The sequence below is a fragment of the Lampetra planeri genome, chromosome 1 (assembly GCF_965212315.1).
Source record: "Lampetra planeri chromosome 1, kcLamPlan1.2.h2, whole genome shotgun sequence".
In the NCBI taxonomy this organism is placed as follows: domain Eukaryota; kingdom Metazoa; phylum Chordata; class Hyperoartia; order Petromyzontiformes; family Petromyzontidae; genus Lampetra; species Lampetra planeri.
Window position 1 is genome coordinate 38,493,870 of NC_136107.1, and position 22,076 is coordinate 38,515,945.

At 43.6% G+C, this 22,076-nt stretch overlaps 1 protein-coding gene and 1 long non-coding RNA gene across 2 annotated transcripts; one reads left to right on the forward strand and one right to left on the reverse strand.

Moving 5' to 3' along the window:
• Positions 1-146: 146 nt before the first annotated feature.
• LOC144718977 (uncharacterized) lies at positions 147-3,743 on the forward strand. Its single transcript, XR_013585513.1, has 3 exons — positions 147-500; positions 2,138-2,243; positions 3,567-3,743. It is a non-coding gene; the product is annotated as an uncharacterized LOC144718977 (long non-coding RNA).
• Positions 3,744-10,096: 6,353 nt separating this feature from the next.
• ATF7IP2 (activating transcription factor 7 interacting protein 2) lies at positions 10,097-20,523 on the reverse strand. The gene is made up of 7 exons (XM_078600303.1): positions 20,423-20,523; positions 19,281-19,350; positions 17,447-18,139; positions 16,321-16,638; positions 15,703-15,821; positions 14,725-14,841; positions 10,097-13,000 (listed from the first exon to the last, which is right to left on the reverse strand). Exons 3-7 carry the CDS (start codon positions 18,129-18,131, stop codon positions 12,590-12,592), a joined length of 1,650 nt encoding a protein of 549 aa, XP_078456429.1. The 5' UTR covers positions 18,132-18,139; positions 19,281-19,350; positions 20,423-20,523; the 3' UTR covers positions 10,097-12,589.
• Between the last annotated feature and the right edge of the window lie 1,553 nt (positions 20,524-22,076).

A 22,076-nucleotide genomic window follows, 5' to 3' on the forward strand; every position in this document is an offset into this window, starting at 1 on the left:
GTTAAAGCAATTACGGTGATCCTATGAAATATGACAATTACGTTGATTTTCATTCAAAACACAAACACACGTGTTGTGCGCGCCCTTAGCAAGCCGTGCGAACACATTCCACACTTCACAGGAGCCCCATACATGCGTGTGTGCACGACACGTACCTCAATATCTCCTTCGTTCCGATGCAGTGTAAAAGCTCTGGACTTATTAAAAAAAACTAAATTAAAAAAAAACGCTCCACGGTGGGAAACGGTGCACGTGATGTGGAATTTACCCAGCGATTAAAAAAGTCCGTGCGAACCGTAGGGTTGGAGATCCCACGGTACACCCCGTGACGTTGGACACGTTAATTGGGTGTCCTCCTCAAAACCCCTCTCGCCCGAGCCCGGAGCCCACACAGCGGCCTCCACAGCCACAGCCACCACCGTCCGTCCGTCCGTCGATCTACCGTCGTCACCGTTGTTGCCCGTCCCATTGTCAACAACCCCCGATTGCTTCCGCTCTAGGTAAGAGAGAGAAAGTTGGCCGGGTGGGTGGGTGGCTGTGAGCTTGTGGCTTCAATTGTAAAGCCGTCGTTAATGATAGACGAAGAAAGGAGTGCTCCTCGGATTGTTTTTCTGCATTTCCCTTTCCGCTGTTTTCATTTATGTTTGTGTTATTATGAATGTCGTTGGTATTGCAAACATTGGCTATGGTTAATTTTGTTGAAATTCTTGTGGTTCAACGTCGCGATATTTTATCGGTATTTCTACCTAAGTGACTTTACCGAAAGACCCAAAGAATATTGTTCACCACACAGAATTATCATTTGGTTCTTATAACAATGGACTTTACCGCAAAAGTGCATCTCAGCGATGTCGATGGCCAACCCACCCTCAGGATGATATTGGTCTCTCGTAACGTGGCTTTGTACATATGTATGTTGAACTTCTTTCGCACCGTACGTAGCCACCCGTGCTAATCGGATGTGCGGGGGGAAGGACAACAAACGAAACACAAAAAGCGGTTCTAAAGAAATAAGTTTTCAATCTAGATTGAAAAGCGCATAGCTCCAGTGGCTTCCTAATATCGGAAGAGCGTTCCAGACGGCCGCGGATTCGCATCTGAAAGCGCGCGATGCGGTGACCCATCTTTGTTCGATGGCCATCCACAAGCCGCTGCTGCGAGGATGACCGGAGCTCGCGTGGTTGATGCTCCTTGACGATCAGAAAAAAGATCCCACGTGTCACAATGGGTTATTTCATGGACTGTAGTTCTGAAAACTAAATGCAATGTAGCTATGACACTTACACATCTGAACCAAGGCATTGATTGAGGTTGCGCATGACTGATTATCCTTACAAGTTCTGCTCCTCTTTCTGGTCTTCCGAAGACATTAATAAGTAAACTGCAGCTAATTCAGAATGCAGCGACACGTGTTCTGACGAAAACCTGAAAGAGCACTCAACATAACCACCCATTTTACAATCCTTGCACTGGCTGCCAGTCGGTGAAATAATTTATTTAAAAAGTATTCTATTGGTTTTTAAGTCGTTGAATGGTCTGGCACCTGTATATATGTCTCCCATGCTTTTAAGATCTGAACCAACACGATCCCTCAGATCCTCTGGTACTGGTCTTTTAGTCGTCCCAAAGGCCAGGATCCAAAACCTATAGAGAAGCGGCTTTTAGTGTATACGGTCCTCATCTGTGGAACAGCCTGCCAGGGGGTCTGAGTGCTTCAGAATCATTAAACACTTTATAAAATAAATCTTCAAACGTACTTTTTTAAACTTTTTTAATTAGCATTTTCTGAATGTGTTTTTTTTTTTATGTCTTTGCTACACAGGTGTTACTTGATTTTTTTTTCTAGATTTGAAGCTTTCGTGACTGCAAAGATTCATATTCTAAGGTTTTCGGTAAAGTCACGTAGGTAAAAAAATTAAATTAATAAAGGTAAAATACAAATAAAATGTATTAATTTTAATTTTATTTTTTTACCTACCTTAGAATATCAATTACTTGATTTTATTTTGCCTACAATTAAATTTGTATTGTTCGTGCCTGTAAAGCACGACGTATTGCATTTTTTTTGCGCGAATAGTGCGATAGTAATAAAGTTTGATTGATTGATTGAGTGTGCGTTCGTTGCCGTCTCCTGCAGAGCACAGGCCAACGAGGCTGCAGGCAAAATGAAGAAGCTGATGATATTAGTGGCGCTCATCCACCTGCTGGCTTTGGCGCTGCTCCTGGCCAGCACATTGGACAATGTAGGTTGTCACGAGGCTTTTATTGACGACCTTTGTGACTGGTGAGAAAACAACGAATTGATGGCACGTGATCCGTGCCCGACGTTTCCGGATGAATAACGCCTTAAGTTCGGCACGCGGTGAGGTGACCACGAGTGGCTCAGAGGTCACTGCCGACGATCTGGGTTCGTAATCCGGGTTTCAGCCGCTGGTCATTGAAACCCTCGGGGTTGTTGTTGAGTGAACCTGGCCATTAACAATGACAAGCATTAAGAGGAGAAAAAGAAGAAATAACCGTCGCATTAAATTTGGTTTCACGCTTAATTCGACTAAATTCCAGCTCCGAGAATTAAAAATGTGACTTTGACAGTCTTCATTCTAGATTTGAAGTTTTCGTGACTGCAAAGGTCCATACTCTTTGGTTTTTTCGCTAAAGTCACGTAGGTGACAATAAAAATAAACATTACTCTGGGAAAATGACCCCCCCACACCCACCTCCTACTGTGTAGAAGAGAGAGTTCACTTGAAGGAAACTTCGCTCAAACTATCGCAATCTCGTCCATTCTACTGAATCCGCGTTTCGCTCCCTGCTTTCCCAGCGTTGGTCCCTTCTTTACTTTCTTTTTTATAAAACCTTATTTATATTTTATTCTTGGTTCTTTCGGTAAAGTCACGTAGAAGGGAAATAATAAAATAATAAAAATATTAAACAATGAAATTCTCACGACGTTTCGACTGTAACACGACGGACGGACGGACACAATAATCCCCTGTGGGCTGGTGTAACCAGGAGGTTCCTACCAGTAAAAGCCCTCTCCTGCCACACTTGCTGCAGAATTTAAACTCAACTAGAGTTGTGAGTTCCAACCCTGTTTGAGGGTTGACTAAACACATCATCCTTCTGGGCTCGATAAAGTGAGTACCACTTTGTGGGGAAGTCCACATTGCTTGTCCTATGGATAGACTCATCCCCGTTATGGGAATGAGGAATTTCCACCACTGGCTCACGACTGGACTCAACAAGAGATGAGCACCAATGCCTCCAATGCCTCCAATGCTCATTTAAGCAGAACATCACTTTTTTTTAGTTATAAAGTCCTGTAGACTTCTCCCCAGGTTATTGCATAACCATAGTTCATCCTTACCAACTCCGCCACCTATTTAAGCGGTGGGCTGCTGATTTATCAACACTTTTGCCGCATACCGATTTTGCAAACTAAGCATACTCCATGGATGAAATCAGTTCATGCTGAGGTAGTTTTGCGTTGGCCTTGGGAGACCTTCATCCAACAATTGTTTATGGCTGCTGCTGCTGATGATGATGATGCGGTACTTTTTTTTCAGAATTGGTATCAATACTATGGGCCAAATAATACCAAAGTGCTGGGATTCCTTTGGCAACAATGCATCTACAGCCGGACGGGAACCTGCTGCGTTGGGACCCAGGGCTGTTCGAACGGTAGGGCGCACAAGAGCTGGGTACACTGAGAGACGTCGCTCACCGCACCACTGCATTCTGTGTACGCGCGTGTGCTCGTGTGTGTGTGGGGGGGGGAGCGGTGGTGCAGTCGTTAGCGCGCCACGCTGTGGACCCGGCAGCATAGGGGCACGGGTTGACCAATAAAGCTTGAATTGGTCTGTAATAAGGTTGGCACTAAATTTTGATTTAAAGCTTTCGTGACTGCAGGGATTCATATTCTTGGTTCTTTTGGTAAAGTCACGGAGAAGGGAAATAATAAAATAATATTATTATAAAAACTATAAAAATAAATATAAAACAATACAAACATTTCTTTTTATTGTTTTATATTTTTCTTACTTTATTATTTCCCTTCTACGTGACTTTACCGAAAGAACCAAGAATACGGTTGGCACTGACAAGGGGTTCACAGGTATGCGGCAGAGATACCCGAGTTCGATTCCCGCTCTCGGCCAACACCATTGACAATTGTCTGAACCGGTCCTGGGCCTCCCCTAGATCGACTCGGCCTCAAATGGTTTCCCGGCGCGGTGTGTAAACATCGGGCGTGGTGCTGGCCACTTACCCCCTCGTGTGCCGTGCCGGCCTTCATAGGTGCTCGCTAACAGCGCTTGCCCCGACAATCTGTCTGTGAGGCTACAGGGGGTGACCTTTGTCTGGTGTTGTTGATAAAGGGGGCTCACACTCTGAGCCTGCATCACCGTCTGCATCACCGCTTACATAACCAAGGGGCCACATTGTTATCTCCGCTTTACATCACCGCACGGCGAGCACGCGGTTGATCTGTGTCCACAACAGCTGACGTCAGCGGTTGGTAATTCTCAAAATCTGATTTGGAAAAAAAATATGTTGTACGTCTAACACAGGGGCCGGCAACCTGCGGATCCGGAGTCGAATGTGGCTCTTTAAGGACTGCTTCGTGACATTATTCGCATGGTATTGCGGCAATTGAACTATTGATTTAATTATTTTTACCGAATTAGGAGAAAAAATGGCTCTTATTATTATTTTTGTTGCCGACCTCTGGTCTAACGTTTGGCATGCGGACACACTCACGGTGTTGAAAGCGGCCACACACTGCATGTCATAGCGTGGATTGGTTTCCTGCTCGTTCTGTAACTGAATTATCATCCATGATCATCATCAATTGATTTGTCTCTATTTAATCCACCACTCCATGCCTCCACGAAAGTCCAGGGCCTGAGCAACAAGACACAAGCTTGCGGTGTTAGACCTCGTTAGGTCAAGCCACGTGTGTAAAGAGATTTAGGACGAGATTTTAAGCTTTCGTGACTGCAAGGATTCATACGCTTAGGTTTTTCGGTAAAGTCACGTAGGTAAAAAAAAGAATATAATTGAAATTATTATTATTTCAATTATATATATATAATATTAAGAATATAATTTAAATAAAAATAATTATTATTGCAATTAAATTCTTATTATTATTTTTTTACCTACGTGACTTTAATAATTATTATTTCAATTATATATAAATATATTAAGACTATAATTGAAATAATTATTATTATTTCAATTATATAATTATTATTATTTCAATTATATTCTTATTATTTATTTGTTACCTACGTGACTTTACCGAAAAACCTAAGAGTATAGAGATTTAGGACGTTTGCAAAAATAGTGGTGACATTATTTTCCTTGCAGGAGTGTATTTTTGTTCATTGAAAATGCGGCCACATAATTCGCGTGCAGGCCAACATCACGGACGGAATAAGATGATTCCCGCGTGGCACTAATTCATATACACACACTGCACGGCGCGTCAAGTACAGATGTCACACATCAGCACTAAGGCGGATTGCGTTTATCAAAGGAAGCACACTTAATAATTCTCGACTCGACTGGACATGTGTGAAAAAGAGCCGTGTAGCACATCGGATTCCTCCAGTATAAATCCATATTCTGATTTATTAAATAGATAAATTCCAATTATCAGCCATGGTGTGTTTGTGTCTTGTCACCTCTTTAATTTGTATTAAAACGCAGCTTTTGAATAGGGCGTGGAATGTATGAGTCATATATGACCAAGCTACAAACGTACCAGGCTCCTTTAAAGAAAAGATGATTGTTAAACGTCACCATTACAGTAATATAACAGAAGGCGAACATTAGAAACATGCTAAGGGTGTACTGCTATTCCTGTTGTCATTAATACTAACAACGCTAAATATTACACATCCGCTGGTGACCTCGCCTGATGCTGTGTTCGCAGTGCGCAGCTGTACTCAAATCGAACCACCAGGTGTCACTGAACCTCCATCACTTGATTTATTTAGAAGTTCGTGTGCGGACATTCGCCACACAAGATCTTAAGTCGCCAGGTGCCGCTCCAGACCTATAATTCTAAATTGAAAGCCAGTGCCGTATTAGAGACGGCTAACGGGTAGAGGATCCTTCATACGCTCCTGGAATCATGCACGCTGGACAAATTATATTTATATTATTTTATTATTTCCCTTCTACGTGACTTTACCGAAAGAGTATTAATTCTAGATTTGAAGCTTTCGTGACTGCAAGGATTCATATTCTAAGGTTTTTTCGGTAAAGTCACGTAGGTAAAAATTTTAAATTAATAAAAGTAAAATAAAAATAAAAATCACGACGTTTCGGAGGCAACACAAGCTTCCGTCTTCAGGTGGAACCGTCACAGCACGATAGCTGTATCAAGATGCTTGTGTTGCCTCTGAAACGTCGTGATTTTTTATTTTATTTTACTTTTATTAATTTTAATTTTTTTACCTACGGGACTTTACCGAAAAAACCTAAGAATATTTACCGAAAAAAACCAAGAATATGAATCCCTGCAGTCACGAAAGCTTTAAATAAAAAATTACCGAGTGTTCAGCACAAGTCCAACTGACACGGGATCATTAATTACTTATCGGGAATCACTCCTAATTCCGCACGACATCCGCATGTTGATCCCATGGCTCTTTGTTTGGGATCAATGTTTTCGAGCAGCGTTTATTTATAAGCAGGCAAACTCAAGGAGGGTTTTTTCAACTTTCAGTTTCATCAGCAGGGGCATGGCCTGCTAAATAAAAGCTGCTGCGTTGACTGGTGAAACTGAGCTTTTATTGTCACTCATAATCCACCAAGATAGTGCGTGGAATATTTACACACGCTTGCTGTACAGAGCTTAATTGGTCCAAATGTAAACATGGAGAGTTATTGCCAATAACACCTAGGCAACCGCACAGAAATAAAAGGCACGTTATTTTTCAAGACTGTATTGTCTCCTATACATGGTGTTTGATATTGGCCCGATGTCTTTTTGGTTCTTTCGGTAAAGTCACGTAGAATGGAAATAATAAAATAATAAAAATAAAACATAATAAAATAATTCTCACGACGTTTCGGCCACAACGCAAGCAGCCGTCCTCAGGTGAAGAACAGGTCTATCGGAAAGACAGCGTCTGAAATTGTCGGAAAGACAGCGTCTGAAATTCAGACGCTGTCTTTCCGACAGCCCTGTTCTTCACCTGAGGACGGCTGCTTGCGTTGTGGCCGAAACGTCGTGAGAATTGTATTTTATCATGTTTTATTTTTATTATTATATTATTTCCCTTCTACGTGACTTTACCGAAAGAACCAAGAAGATGAATCCCTGCAGTCACGAAAGCTTTAAATTAAAATGTCACCGTTTGTTAGTCTTTGACCCGTCGCGAGAGCCACGGTTTTAAGTTGTCGTGTGAAAGTGGATGGACGCTTACGATCCGTGTGTGTGTGTGGTGCAGCATGGGTGCAGGCGGTGCAGGCGTTCATGATCTTGGCCATCCTGGCCTCCTTGGCCTCGCTAGCCATGTTCATGGTGGAGGTCTTGAAGATGAAATGCGGAAAGAAGTTCTGCATTCCTGGTCTACTGCAGTGCTCAGCTGGTAATGCGCACATTGACAGGAACACGGGATAGACAGGGTGGTCCAGATGTCTTGTGATCCCCAATGCGTTGACCGCTAACAGGTTTTTTTCCCAATTGAATATTCACTTTTGTTTTAAATAAACCTTACTTTAAAAAGTTTTAGAAAATTAAACTGGGGTCACAAGACATCTGGACCACCCTTGAACCGAGATGCGGTCCATGCACTATCAGTAGCAACATTAATAGTCTCTTGTACTTCTGGCGTATGGCTAGATTTGTGTGTAAAAAAAACGAAATGAAAGTTCAATATCAATGTTCGTGAGCCACACAAATGGGTGGTGGTTTTCGTCGACGCACTCTGTCTGGGTTTCCTATCAAAAGCTGGGGGCTGTCTTTGATCTTCCGCCTGTGAAGTGGGAAAGCGCGCAGGGTCTGGCTGAGGTCTGGCTTCGTTTCGTTGCGGCCCCAGGAAAAAAAATAAGATTTCCCTTTTCAACACCATGAATGCAATAGCAACAAAAAAAACCTCTCGAATTACATCCGCATGCGATTTTGACCATTTTTATATCCAGTGCATATATGAAAAAAACACTTGCAAATGCCCATAGGATATATGAAATCCTGACATGCATTTTGCGTTTCATCAATGTATCTTTCAGAAATGTAAAATGTTACCGTTTCCAAAAACATTACTGCGGCGTAAAATTCCAACCGGGTGTTCATCACGTTGGCTTGCTTCAGTTCACACTCCCGTCATGACAAACGCAGCTCATTTTCCACCCCTACCTCTGCCTCCCAGGCCTGTGTGCCCTCATCGGTGCATCCATCTTCACGGCCCGCTCGCACGCCCACCACTGGGCCAACGCCTGCCAGCAGAACTTCACGCTGGTGCACAGCGGCCACCCGTGCTTCAATGTCACCCTGTTCCACCCGGGCCACAACGGCACGCCATTCTTCCTGGCCTGGTCCACCGTGCCGCTGCTGATCATCAGCGGGCTGCTCTACACGTTCCTCGAGAAGAAGGAAAGTTTCCCCGTCATGGCCACCAAGTAGAAGAAGAAGGGAACGACGTTGGCACCGCACGCACCACCCAACAACAACAACTTTCATAATAAACGTTTTTGGGTTAGATCGCGTTATTTATAAATGTGTCGTAACCCTCCACCACCCGACACGGCCAATCGGCAAAAAAAGACAAATAGTTCACTAATTTAGCCCACCGGTGTGTTGAAGCGTGAAACCACAACATTCACAGTTTTTTTTTTGTGATTTCACGATTCAACACACCGGTGGGCTAAAGCAGTGAACTATTTGTCTTTTGTCAACGTGACACTTTTTTACTGATTGGCCGTGTCGGGTGGTGGAGGGTTATGACACATTTATAAATAACGTGATCTAACCCAAAAACGTTAATTATGAATAATATTGGTCGCGAAAGCCTGGTACGTGTTAAACAACGACGACGACGGCTCTGCGCGTGCCGCCCAAAAAACAAACAACAATCAAGGTGCGGGTAACACTAAAACCCGCAGGTCACGAGGCCAGGGCTCGTGCCAAAAACCCTCACGGTTGGACAAACGTCGTGCAATTTTAAAATTGTTTGCGAACTACTGAAGCCTATATAAAGCAGCTGAAATGTACGTTATTAATCAAATATTGGCGCAAAGGGAATAAAACAAAAACAGTGGCGCCGTGACCCGAGCCGAGCCATCGGCTATAATCATCACCGACGAGATTTACCGTTTCTCCGAGTTTATTGAGTTTCAGCTCCTGCCAAATTGTAAACCTGCAATTACAAATTAATCGGGCCTGAAGGTTAGGGCTGTGAATTCCGCATATCATTTGCCACAGGTTTAGACTACTCTAGATTTGAAGTTTTTGTGACTGCAAAGGTCCATCCTATTTGGTTTTTTCGGTAGTCACGTAGGTAAAAAAAAATTAATCACAATTTATTTTTTATTTTTTTACCTACGTGACTTTACCGAAAAAACCAAAGAGTATAGTTTAGAATAATGTTTACTTTTTTTTCAGTGCCGTTTCAAAGTAACGGGGCGGTGATGGCTATGCACACCTGTGATCCGGCACTGTGGAAGCAAGCGAGGCTTGGTGGATCAAACAAATAAAAATACGTTGCGAGACCCCCTTCCCACGAGCATCGAGGTGCAATGCTCCGGGCCATCTGCCAGCAGAATGCTGGACGGCAAAGTGTGGACCGATATCATCCGTCCCCCCTTCTGTATGGGATAGAGTGTTGCTCCCTCGCATGTGGTTTTTTTTTCCCGGGTCCTCTGGTTTCCTTCGACGTGTATAAACACCAATTGGCGGCTGAAAAATATCAATTGTTGGTGCCGGCTCACCCCCTGACAGCCTTCCAGCTTTGTGAGATGCAATTTGCATGAACGACGCTATATAAAAATGTAATAATTTAGATTTTTTTTCTAATGTTGCAGTACAACAGCCAATCCGAAACGTACTGAGTCATTTATATGGATGCACACTAACCAAGTTGAGTATTCTTAAAATTGTTTATATCCACTTTAAAAAAACATTAACAGGAAAGGTGCACATACACGTTTCTTTTACACACGTTTCTACATCGAGTGGTGGAGGCAGTACATTTACCATGCAACTTCAAACCTCTGCTGCCCAATGCAGGAACTCTTCATGGGGAAACTGTACTATTAAGCACCAGTCCTCTACACCATCATACTGAACATGTACCTTCAAACACTTCACTCCATGGTGTACCACTAAGAAAGCATTTTTACTGCACGGGCATCTGCTCATGTGTGACCCCAACTCACGAGTCGCGACCCGATTTAAAAAATTGCTAAAAATCTTGAGGTAAATTTTTAACCAAAAATAACTTTATGAACGAAGACAATTGTTAAAAAGTACTAAAACACATTATTATATCCTATCTGTGAATACAAATACAGCAATATGTAAAGCACTGTCGTTTAAAGATTACTAAAACGATGTGGGTGGTGATTAGTTCCAAAAACAAGGGAGGGTCAAACGTTTAAGCCGATGTTTCAACTCAAGCCAAACCCAGGCCCCCTGCCCGCTTATTAAAACCAGTGGGAATATCGTGGATAGATATCGTCAAATTCTGTCCAAAAAAAAAGCCTCAATTAAAATGAATGTTACAAAATACCACACACAATGGCCGGTAATGCGAACGTGTTACAATCGGTTCGGGCACACGACTGCCGCTCAAGAACACAAGCACTGCATTCCGTCACCGAAGCCACAAGTTCTCCACCTCCAACACACAAGTCGAAGCCGCATCCAGGGGGGTTCACACACTGCCAGTCATATAAACGGGTGAGAGCTGCAATGTAGACGCGGATTTACACAAAATGCACCAGGCTGTGTTGTGTTAAATACGGCCAAGGTCCATGGGCACTGGCCGTGGCTACAAATGGCAGCGGGCAAATTGCAGTCGTTTCGACAGCAAAAGTGACACAACCACCCCCAGGCATGACTTAAGAGGGCGCTTGGGAGCCAAATGGTACATGGGATCAACTAAATTTGGACCATTTCGCGTGCTCGCTTTTGGTCACGCTGCATGTTAATGGCAAACATAAGCGGAAGACACTGCAAGTACAGTCCTTAGTTGTTAACCCTATGTCACCGAGAACAATTACCACACAAACGTTGCTAAGAAAGCTTCATCTTCAAGTATTACCACTAAAATAATAGTTTGCTATGTTGTATAATACACAGTATAAGTTTACACACCAGTTTCAAGCAACATAAGATTTGAGTGCAGACACTGACTGGGTGAGGTTTGGCACCAATTGCTCAAGACTTTGGGAACTAAGAAAATTAACGGCTTCTCTTTTGCAGCTCGCACACACACACGTAACAAAGTGTGCCGTTTCCTACTTCCACTCTACACAGAAGAAATGGGGTTACTAAAATATACTTTCAAGTGTTACATTACTGTTACGGTGATGGTTTACCTAAAATTCAATTATGCTTACGTTATCAAACTTAACCTACCTTCGGCATGTATGTAACATCTTTTTGTGTTCGATCGTTGTAATGTCTATCCCTATATTAAAAACATCTCATTTTTCAACGACCTCAAAATGATGGCCTCCGCTCACCATATCTCACGGGGGTTCCCCGCATTCGAGGCATCGCCGACGCCAACAAAATACAGCTGCTTGGGTGGCACTTGTGGCCGATGCTAGTGCTACTGTAGAGTTAACAAGCTCCTCCTTCACACGTTATCTCAACACCTTTTGACCTTTGTGGAATGAAATTAACTCTTTGAAAACGGGTACTCAAGTAGTGAAATTCTAACAGCAAAAAAGATAAGAAGTGTTGCCGTGAAAATACAAAAAAAACGCAAGACCTCCTGGTTGAACACACCAGCACTCCATACCACTTCATTGAGAGCAACACCTCGATAGCAGAAATGTCCACATCATCACCTTAAATGTTCACAAAGTGGAACAAACAGAATTGAACATACCGTTTTCAAAATAAAACATTTATTACCGTAAAGTCTACATAAGCTACTGCTTTTTGTTTTAATTTAAAACAGATTAAATAATGGCCTTAGTCATAAAAATGCAGTGTCATGTCATATATAAAAACAAGTACAGATGAATGTAAATTACTTAGAAAATAAAATATACAAACACTAGTATGCTACACTTATCGATTCACAGCAGACACTTATCAGCGATTTGCTATGCAAATAAAGAAGGTTAAGCAGTGTTACTGCTCGTTCTAATGTTTTTTTTTCAACTCGAGGTACAAAATAGTCGCATTACAAACTGGCAGTTTCAAAATAGCATATTTCGTGAAACAAATGTACATAAGTTATTTTGAGATGGAGGGCTTTATTTTCCCAGAACACTAAGAATAGCTTCAGGGGTATCAACTTCAAGTCAGTTACTTGGATGTAAAAATAACACTTTACAAGTTCAGCTGAGCGCAACACTTTGGGCCACAAGGTGCCAACACACAACACCCTCCAGAAAACGATCAAGGGGTCTTGAAGTCAGTGCACTGTGGTTCACAGAACGGTCCGTATCTGCCATAGACGTCCTTGGCCCTGACGGCGAAGTAGTACTTGCTGCGGCAAACGAACTGCGTGAGGGTGCACGCCATGGGAAGCGGCAGGGCCTTCACCTCCCCAATTTTCTTCCACTGAGAGGGCATGGGGCTGTTGGGGTCCTCGTGGTAGGCAAACAGGTGGTAGCTCTCGACGGGCGCACACTTGGGGTTCTCCTCCGCCACGTTCCACTGCAGCACGATGGCGTTCTGGTTGTCGGAACGGCCCAGCTTCAACACGGGCCTCTGGGGAGGCAGTTTGGCAGCGGCTTCGGTGGGCAGGCCTGGGGGAGGAGGGGGGGTCCCAGGCAACGGCGCTGGGTAGCTCTGACGCACCGGGGCCTGCAGAAGAGACGCGACGATTACAGACACAACTCTTGAATGTCAATGCACTCGCATAGTGCGCAATGGCTTCGACAACACTGCCTTTTGTGAAGTGTTAAGATGGATTTTATATATTGCACTTTATTTTATAGATTGGTTTCAGATTTTAAAGTCCTGGATTTTTATAAGAACAATTTCGGTTTTTCCCATCCACATTTAGAAACATACATTTTGATTATTTACATTATTTGGCTTCTATAAATTTCCACATGATGAGCCACTGCTTTGGGCTATCATTTGTGGCCAGGTTGCTTCTGAAAAAGAAAAGCTCAGTGGGCTTTACCTGGTAAAATAGAAATAGTCAAGTAAATGATACTTTGCACTCCTATTGTGTTTTTGTATTGTTTGTTGTTGTAACTTTCTGTCCCAATCCTACCGGACATGTGTGAAAAAGCACTTTATAGCTCATCGGATTCTTCCAGTACAAATAAAAATTCCGATTTTGGATATATTCTTCACTGCACAGTGAAGTATTTACAAAAACAGACTAAGATAATGTGCTTCATGTGCTCATGTAAAATGTCTTGGTACTAGCAATAGTGACGTGACGCCACGCAGCTTTACTTACGATGGGAAAAGCGTCGACGTGACGGCATGCGAGCGACTTCCCTTCCGGTTTTTGGATTAATCCGAAACAACAAATATTGGGATCATCCAACATTTCATAACCGAGCTCTGAATTTCGATTATTTTAAGACGAATCAAAAATTCGGGTGGACATCCATGCACTATGATTTACTCTGGTCCAATTTATGACAATCCACATTTACGAGTTTACATCATGCCACCATTGATCGATTTACGAAGCAGACACTTGGTTTACGACGCAGACACTTGATTTACGACGCATCTTCTGACATGACTCCAAACAAATCTTAACAGTGGGTTCGTTTTCCGATGTGACCTGGCATGGGAGCTTTTATTATTCTCAAGTATATTTGTGGATTTTCACCGATTAAACCCTGTTAAATATGGCTGATAAAAGGAAAAAGGCATCAGCAATTTTCTACTGTCTATAGGAAAAAATAAGGGTCCAATTTATGACAGTCCGATTTACGACTACAAGGTTCCCAGGAACATATTGTATCGTAAAAGCGGGGACTGCCTTAATATAATTTTACCCAATTTAAGAACATGCAATATTCATGGCTCTCACACAGATATAGAACATCATTTATTAACTCACTTTTGCAGTTAACATCTTTAGACCACATTAACCTGTTCTGAATTTCATTTGAACACTGTGCAGTGAAGAATTAAAAAAAATAGAAATATATAAAACACATGTGATGTTGCAATTTTTTTTGCACAATCGAGGTCTCTGCGGGAGAACAGAGCACATCACAGGTGCTTTAAACCCCTGCACCCCAACGACGACGACGCTTGCAAGATTAAACGAATCGGACTCGTCTCTCTTGTGAGAAGCCATAAAAACGAAAAAAGAAACAGAATTCCACCCGAGATGTGAACACTCATCCATTGACGCAACGGGAATATAACGTGGCATTTGTAGACATTTTATCAATGCAAATGTTCTCGTATCTCTGGAGAATGGCTAATAAAATAAAGACAGCATGACAATCTGAACAACAGGCATCTGTGAAGGATGTTGTGGTATAGGGCAAGGAAATTAATATTTGCTTCGTATATTGTGTGTGTGTGTAGTGGGTGTCGCAGTATACCGTTATGTAGCTGTTTTGATACGGAGACTGAGTGTGGGTAGACGGAGGGGCAGACACTCGCACCATATTCTGGGCCACTCGTCCGTTCAATCCGTTAACCATCTGCGTTGAAAGACCCTGAGAAAGAGATCATCGTCAACACTTTACCATTCAAATCCAAATCATTCTAGATTTGAAGTTTTCGTGACTGCAAGGATTCATACTCTTTGGTTTTTTCGGTAAAGTCACGTAGGTAAAAAATTAAAATAAATTAAATCACGACGTTTCGGGCGCAACACAAGCATCCTTCTTCAGGTGGGGACAACGTAGCGAAAGCACAAACGCTTAAGTGTGTCACACTTAGCGAAAGCACAAACCGCTTAAGTGTGTCACACTTAGCGAAAGCACACCACTTAAGTGTGACACTTAAGAGATGTGCTTTCGCTAAGTTGGGACAATGTCTGAAATATATATTCCAATCGAGTAATTTGGCAAGTATTTAGCAACTGAAAACCTTGCAGGACCCTCCTGAAAACAAGTCATGAGACTCGGTGTAGCGAAACTATGTTCATTTAAACAGGTAAGTCCCACTGAGCTGTATAGCTCTTTTTAAGAAGCGACATGGCCACAAATGATAGCTCAACGAAGTGGATGCTCATCTGAAAATCTATAGGAGCCAAATATTCTAAACACAAGTTGATTCTAAATGTCGACGGATAAACCGGAGGACCCGGGAGAAAATTCCACGCGACCACAGGGAGAGAGAAATGCAAACTCCAAATATACAGGCATCACACGACTGGAATCGAATCCACAACCTCCTGTATACCGGGCGAGGTAGTTAACATCTCGCCACCGTGGTGCCCCAGGCTTTCCTGGGTAAATTCGTGTAATAGTAACAATTAGCATCTTTAAGTTACAATAACATTGTCTGTCATGACACACGGAGGATTTTATTTTTTTACGAATGCTTGTGAGCGAGACTGAAGACCAACTTACTGAAGGCACCACCAGCCGCTGCTGCTGCGTGTAATGAGGCTGGCCGTTGACTGGCATCGCCCCCACCGAGGAGTAAACGGGCACGGAGCTCATGCCCATTTGATTGGAAAAGTTCACGGCTGAGGAAACACCCAACAAAAACACACAGTTATAGCCACACTCGTAGCGTACACCTTGCTGTTCTCGTGAGCCCATCCCAGTAAGAGCAGCCTCTACCCCCTGTTGGCAAGATGTCACAAAATGTACCAACTCGGTTTGGATATCCATATGTACACATACACCAATATTTTTTGTCAATCCACTGCTGGATGAGGGCATCCCCGTCGCGTGGGGGGTTATTTACTGCACTTCACCCACGGTGGTCAATGACGGCTAGTTTAGGCGGGGTGCAGACGTTGTAACAGTACAGTACAATGGATTATCGCTGCGCATCCTCCTCTTGACAAGGTAGCCCCGCAGCAACCCATAACACCTATTTTATGCACGGTGGCCGCCAATGCCAAGCACTATCCAAGCCTCATCATGCTTACACTTCCGAGATCTGACTAGATCAGGCACACTTCGGTCGATTTGGTCACAAGCGGGATCATTCTACTCACGTTCAAACACGCAACTCACCTGCAAGAGCGACATTTGGAGGAATCTGCTGCATAGGGATGTGGATGAGCTGCTGCTGCTGCGTGGGGGGTGGCCCCTGATGAATCATCTGGCCAGACATAGGCCCCATGTGTGTCCCCGCTGGCCCAAGAGACATGTGCCCATTGCCCCCTTGCTGGTGGTGGTACGGTGGTGGAGGACCCATTGACCCGTAGGTATCCACGTGGCTGTTGACAACCCTCTGCAGTGGTGGGGGTGGTCGCAGATGCTGCTGCTGCTGCTGTTGCTGCTGCTGTTGGCGATGAGGCAGGGGCTGTCGGCCGTGCACTACTATGTTGCCTGCAAAAGATTAACAACGGCCGTTAAAAGGACTGCTTAAAAGATTGGGTGGCACGTACAAGCCACTTTATTCACAATACATAGAACCTACTGAACAATGTCGAGACGCCCCATGCCAAACGCCTGGCTGCATTCAGGATCAACGTGACAGTCTCAATCATGCAGCAGCCTCTACAACCCAATCATGGCTCTTCCCATCGATTCTCGGCACACGGCGACACCCTTCCTCCTGTGGCTGGTACCAATAATCCAGATGCCAAATGTCGATTTGTTTGGTGGCCAGGCACGTGTGTGCTGCCATCTCGTGGCAAAGATTGGATTTAAAAAAATATTTTTACCAACAATCCAACTGGGCCACCCCACCTTCACCCATATCATTAATGGGGCGTGGAGGTGGATGGAAGGGCGCCACGGTGGCGAGATGTTCACTACCTCGCCTGGTAGACAGGAGGTCGTAGGTTCGATCCTGACTCTGACACCTGCTGTATATTTGGAGTTTGCATGTTCTCTCCGTGGTCGTGTGGATTTTTCCCCGGGTCCTCCGGTTTTTCCCTCCACATTTAGAATCAACATGCATTTAGAGTATTTGGATGCCATACATTTCCATATGATAAGCAATTTGGTTGACCTATCATTTGTGGCCAGGTCGCATTTGAAAAATAGATATACAGCTCAGTAGGCCTAACCTGGTTAAATAAAAAGTCGCTTTAGTTTAATTTCAAAACAGAGGGCTGGATGCAGTACGACATGCAGTTGTAAAAAAAACACATTGGCAACGAAAGGGTTAAACAAGCGGGACACAACTCACCGTCAACAACCTGCTGACTCATGGACACTGGCACACAGATGGAGGTGTGAGAAACAGCTCCTAGGGGCGCCTTTCCGGCGCCGTGCTGCTGCTGCTGCTGGTGAGCCGCTGCCGGCTGCGAGTGCACCTGCCCCACCACCACCCTGTCGTGGTTCGCCTGGCTCAAGGGGGCCCGCGACAGGCCCATGCCATGTTGCGTGGCTGGAGAGATGCGCGACGGCGCGTGCTGGGATTGATGTTGCGAAGGATGCTGCTGCTGCTGCTGCTGATGATGTTGCTGCTGAGCTTGCTGGAGCTGTGACAACTGCTGCTGATGTTGCGGTGGCTGGTGTTGACGGTGCTGCTGTGACTGTACTTGTGAAGTTCGAATTTGTTGTTGCTGAGTAGGTACAATTTGTTGACCTTGCCCAACCCTTCCTTGGTTCTGTTGACCTTGCGTGCCTCTGAGCTGCTGTGGTGAAGCATGTTGCTGCAGCTGTTGCTGCTGTTGCTGCTGTTGCTGCATCTGCTGCTGTTGCTGCATCTGCTGCTGTTGCTGGACCTGGGTGTTCCTTGAAGATGGTGGTGCCATATTTTTGGGCTGGGCTGAGCCACTAGAGGGTCCTCCCGGCAGGTGGCGCTGTTGGCTCGCCGTACTGGATAAACCAGGTTGGCTTCTGTTAACCGTCCTCATGCCTCGTTCCATGCCAGTTACTACATAAAAACATCACAACAAACAACAACGGTTACTCCTTAACTGCACAAATAAAATAAATAAATAAATTGCTCGATTTCAATCACTTGAGAATAATCACACGTGACCAAAATCAGACTTTTTACATTTCAACAGACCATTCAAACGGTTCATCTTCTTGACGCCATGATTTTTTTCATAGCGTTGCCATCGGGCAACGCTGTGATTCTACGGTCGCATTTGACGACGAAACCACGGGAGTAAATGCTCATAAATAAAAACTGTCCCCGAGACCGTCCACGGAGAGTCAAGACCATACCACACATCAACACATGTGAACTTCTTTACTTCATGGTACCTTCTCCTTTGCCAGTACCAAAATATAAGAATAGGTTTTTCCCCTTTTTTCTGACAACAAAACTGAACATTTTTACAAGGAATCATGTCTGCATTAACCACAATACTTGTGGTCATTTTTTTGTTTGCATGACGCTCTTCCTTTGATGAAGTCAACCGAACGACAAAACACAGATAGGAGCTTCGCAATCAACGTATCCTTCCAAATTCGGTGGGCTCAGCCCCATTCATGGGTCACAGCTTCAAATCCAAGAGGTTATCACTTTTGACATGGCTGATACTCAGTTGTATGTTTCAACAATATTAAATATGGGAAAAAAAAGATATAAAAATAACCATTTCACAATCAAAATGGGTTTAATAAGACGCAATATCTTTAAAACCGAGACCACCCAATATGCGGTGGAGAGAAGCAGTAACCTCGACTGGGCAATTGACAAACGACAGTTGTTATTTTGTTTCCATGGCTACAATAAGCCCCCCTCCCCGTATATTAATTTATTAATGAACCTGTGATGACTTCCTCGTGGTTGGGACTCAGTTTAAGGAATGCTACGCTTCAGCAAACCACCGTGAACTCATATTACATAAAACGAACACTTATTTACCCGAACTTGTTATTCATTGTGGAAAGTCAATGATGTAGTGACAAATTAATGGGATACTAACCAATTAAATACTGCCTCCCTTAAATTACTTCCAAGCTCAAAACTTCCACAATACAAGAACTCCATGGTTAACGTCCAATGACTAACAACACGTCCTGGGCGACGGTTAGTACCAGAATGCTCTTGTCAAACTTACTTAGAATATCATCGTCCTCTTCTGTGAGATCAATGACAGCGTCTGACGTCGCAGAGTTTCTCCGTAAGGCCTAAAGGAGACAAAAACACAACATCAACACGAAGGTCACAATATTACTAAAAGTGTACACTGAAATTCATATCCTTTGGGTTTTTCGGTAAAGTCACGTAGATATTTTCTTTGAACCTATCTACGTTCAAAGAAAATATCTACGTGACTTTACCGAAAGACCCAAAGAATATGAATTCCTGCAGCCACGAAAAAGCTTTAAGTCAAGATTTGTACACTGAAAAACAAAAGCGATAGTATGTATTAAATTCTTTAGCACGATACGTAGCTAACCATGCTAAGCCGGTTAAATCATCAACTATTTCTTCCACTCTCTTACTTTTACTTACGCCGTCTGCGGAAACGACAATCGTTGTTCTCATGAAGGGGTACAGTTACCGGTCTGATGGCTCAACGGCAGAGCAAGCGGCTCACAAGTGGAAGATGCAAGTTCAAATCATGGTTGGGGGTTGACTTCAGGGTCGATAAAATAAGTTCCATCTTGTGGAGTGGCTATCCTATGATGCGACTTCACCCCTGCCATCGGAATGTGGAATTTCCACCAATGGCCCAGGGCTGTGACCAGGAGATGAGTGCAACCTGACTGCTAATTTCAAACTCCACTTTTTTTTACTAAACTAACCCTTTCATTGTCAACGTGGTTTTTTTCCAACTGTATGTCATCCTACAGCCAAGCCCACTGTTTTGACATTAAACAAAAGCTACTATTTCTATTTTACCAGGTAAGGCCCACTGAGCTATAGAGCTCTTTTTCAGAAGCGACCTGGCAACAAAATGATAGCTCAACCAAGTCACTTATATCATGTGCAAATTTATAGCAACCAAATACTCGAGACGCATGTTTCTAAATGTTGAGGGGAACACCGGAGGACCCAGAGAAAAATCCATGCGACCACAAATATACATGCATCAGGGTCAGGTTCATACCCACAACCTCCTGTACACCAGGCGAGGAAAGTTAACATCTTGCCACCGTGGCGCCCGTTTTAGCAGGAAACCACTCCAACATGAAAGCTACATGGACTTCCAATGACCTTGAGCGCGTAAGCTTTGATTCATAGAGACGCACTCACCTGGCTGGAGGTCCCAGCTGTGCCGCTGCTTGGAGGACTCCTCGACGAAGCTGCTGCTGCTGCTGCTGCTGTTGTTGACTCAGCACAATCTGGGAAGAAAGCCCCTGGCCGGATGCCGAATGCCCGGGCAGTCTGCTTGCGCTGCTACTACCGGTCCCCACCGGCACAGCTGCGCAAATACAACCAACGTTTGATTAGCACGGTTGGCTAGGTACGGTGCAAAAGAAGTTCAACATACATACACTGCTGCCACACCATGCTACACAAGTGGTTAGCAAGACACTGCGTGAATAGCATACACCTTTAATCTGTTCATAATAAAGGTTTTCGGGTTAGATCGCGTTATTATAAATGTGTCGCAAACCCTCCACAACCCGACACGACCAATCAGTAAAAAATGTGTCACGTTAACAAAACACCAATTAGTTACTTCTTCAGCCCACCGGCGTGTTTGAAGAGTGAATCCACAACATTTAGAATTTGAGTAGTACGACGTTTCTCTGGTAATTGCATCCAGCATCTTTGGGCGATTTGCCAGAACAGTGAAGCCATCCACGTGCTTCCGGTCTTAAATAGAGCAGGATGACGTCATCATTGTTGAACCCCATCAGGTTTCGAGATCAGAGGCGGAGGTGGGGGGTATTGCAATTATGTAATAGATCAGTAATCAGCCATTTAGCATGTGACTCCTCTAAGGAATTGCAATGTATTGTGTATTACTTAATACGCTTCCAGGCTGCGCCGAGTCTGTAACTACCACAACGGTTGAAATTAATTGTATTTTTCTCAATTTCGATTGATTCTCTAATTAGTCTTGGCCAGTAATAATTAGTTATGCATAACACTTTAACGTTATCAAAATCAATGTCCTTGCATTACAGATGGGATGTAACATTAGACTAAAAGAACACCAAAGGATAACGTTGAAGTGTTATGCAAAACTAATGACTGGCCAAGACTAATTCGAGAATCAATTGAAATTTAGAAAAAATTAATTTCAACCACTGTGATAGCTACAGACTCGGCGCAGCCTGGAAGCGTATCAAGTAATACACAATACATATTGCAATTCCTTATAGAAGAGTCACATGCTAAGTGGCTGATAACTGATCTATTACATAATTGCAATACCCCCCAACCCACCTCTGCCTCTGATCTCTAAACCTGATGATGACGTCATCCTGCACGATTTAAGACCGGAAGCAGGTGGATGGCTTCACAATTCTGGCAAATCGCCCGAAGATGCTGGATGTAATTACCTGCAAAACGTCGTACTACTCAAATTCTAAATGTTGTGGATTCACTCTTCAAACACACCGGTGGGCTGAAGAAGTAACTAATTGCCATTTTGTTAACGTGACACATTTTTTACTGATTGGCCGTGTTGGGTGGTGGAGGGTTGCGACACATTTATAATAACGTGATCGAACCCAAAAACCTTTATTATGAATAATACTGGTCGCGAAAGCCTACGTGTTAAACGGACCTTTAATCTGCTGTTATTAATCCATACGAAATAAGCCTGGTCTGTGTAGTCATATTCCACTGCAGGGATATGTTTATGTAAAAGATCATAGATAATCAAGGTAACCTGAAATTAACATAAACATGCACGTTTACAAATTTGTGCATATAAAACGTATTACAGGTACTG

Bases quoted from the DNA above. Each gene is read 5' to 3' on its own strand.
- ATF7IP2 (XM_078600303.1), bottom strand. From the start codon at position 18,131: ATGGAACGAGGCATGAGGACGGTTAACAGAAGCCAACCTGGTTTATCC. The intron at 15,822-16,320 runs GTGAGTTGCGTG...GTGTTTCCTCAG, and splicing joins TCCAAATGTCGCTCTTGCAG to CCGTGAACTTTTCCAATCAA. The intron at 13,001-14,724 runs GTATACTGCGAC...TCTCTTCTGCAG, and splicing joins ATCAAAACAGCTACATAACG to GCCCCGGTGCGTCAGAGCTA.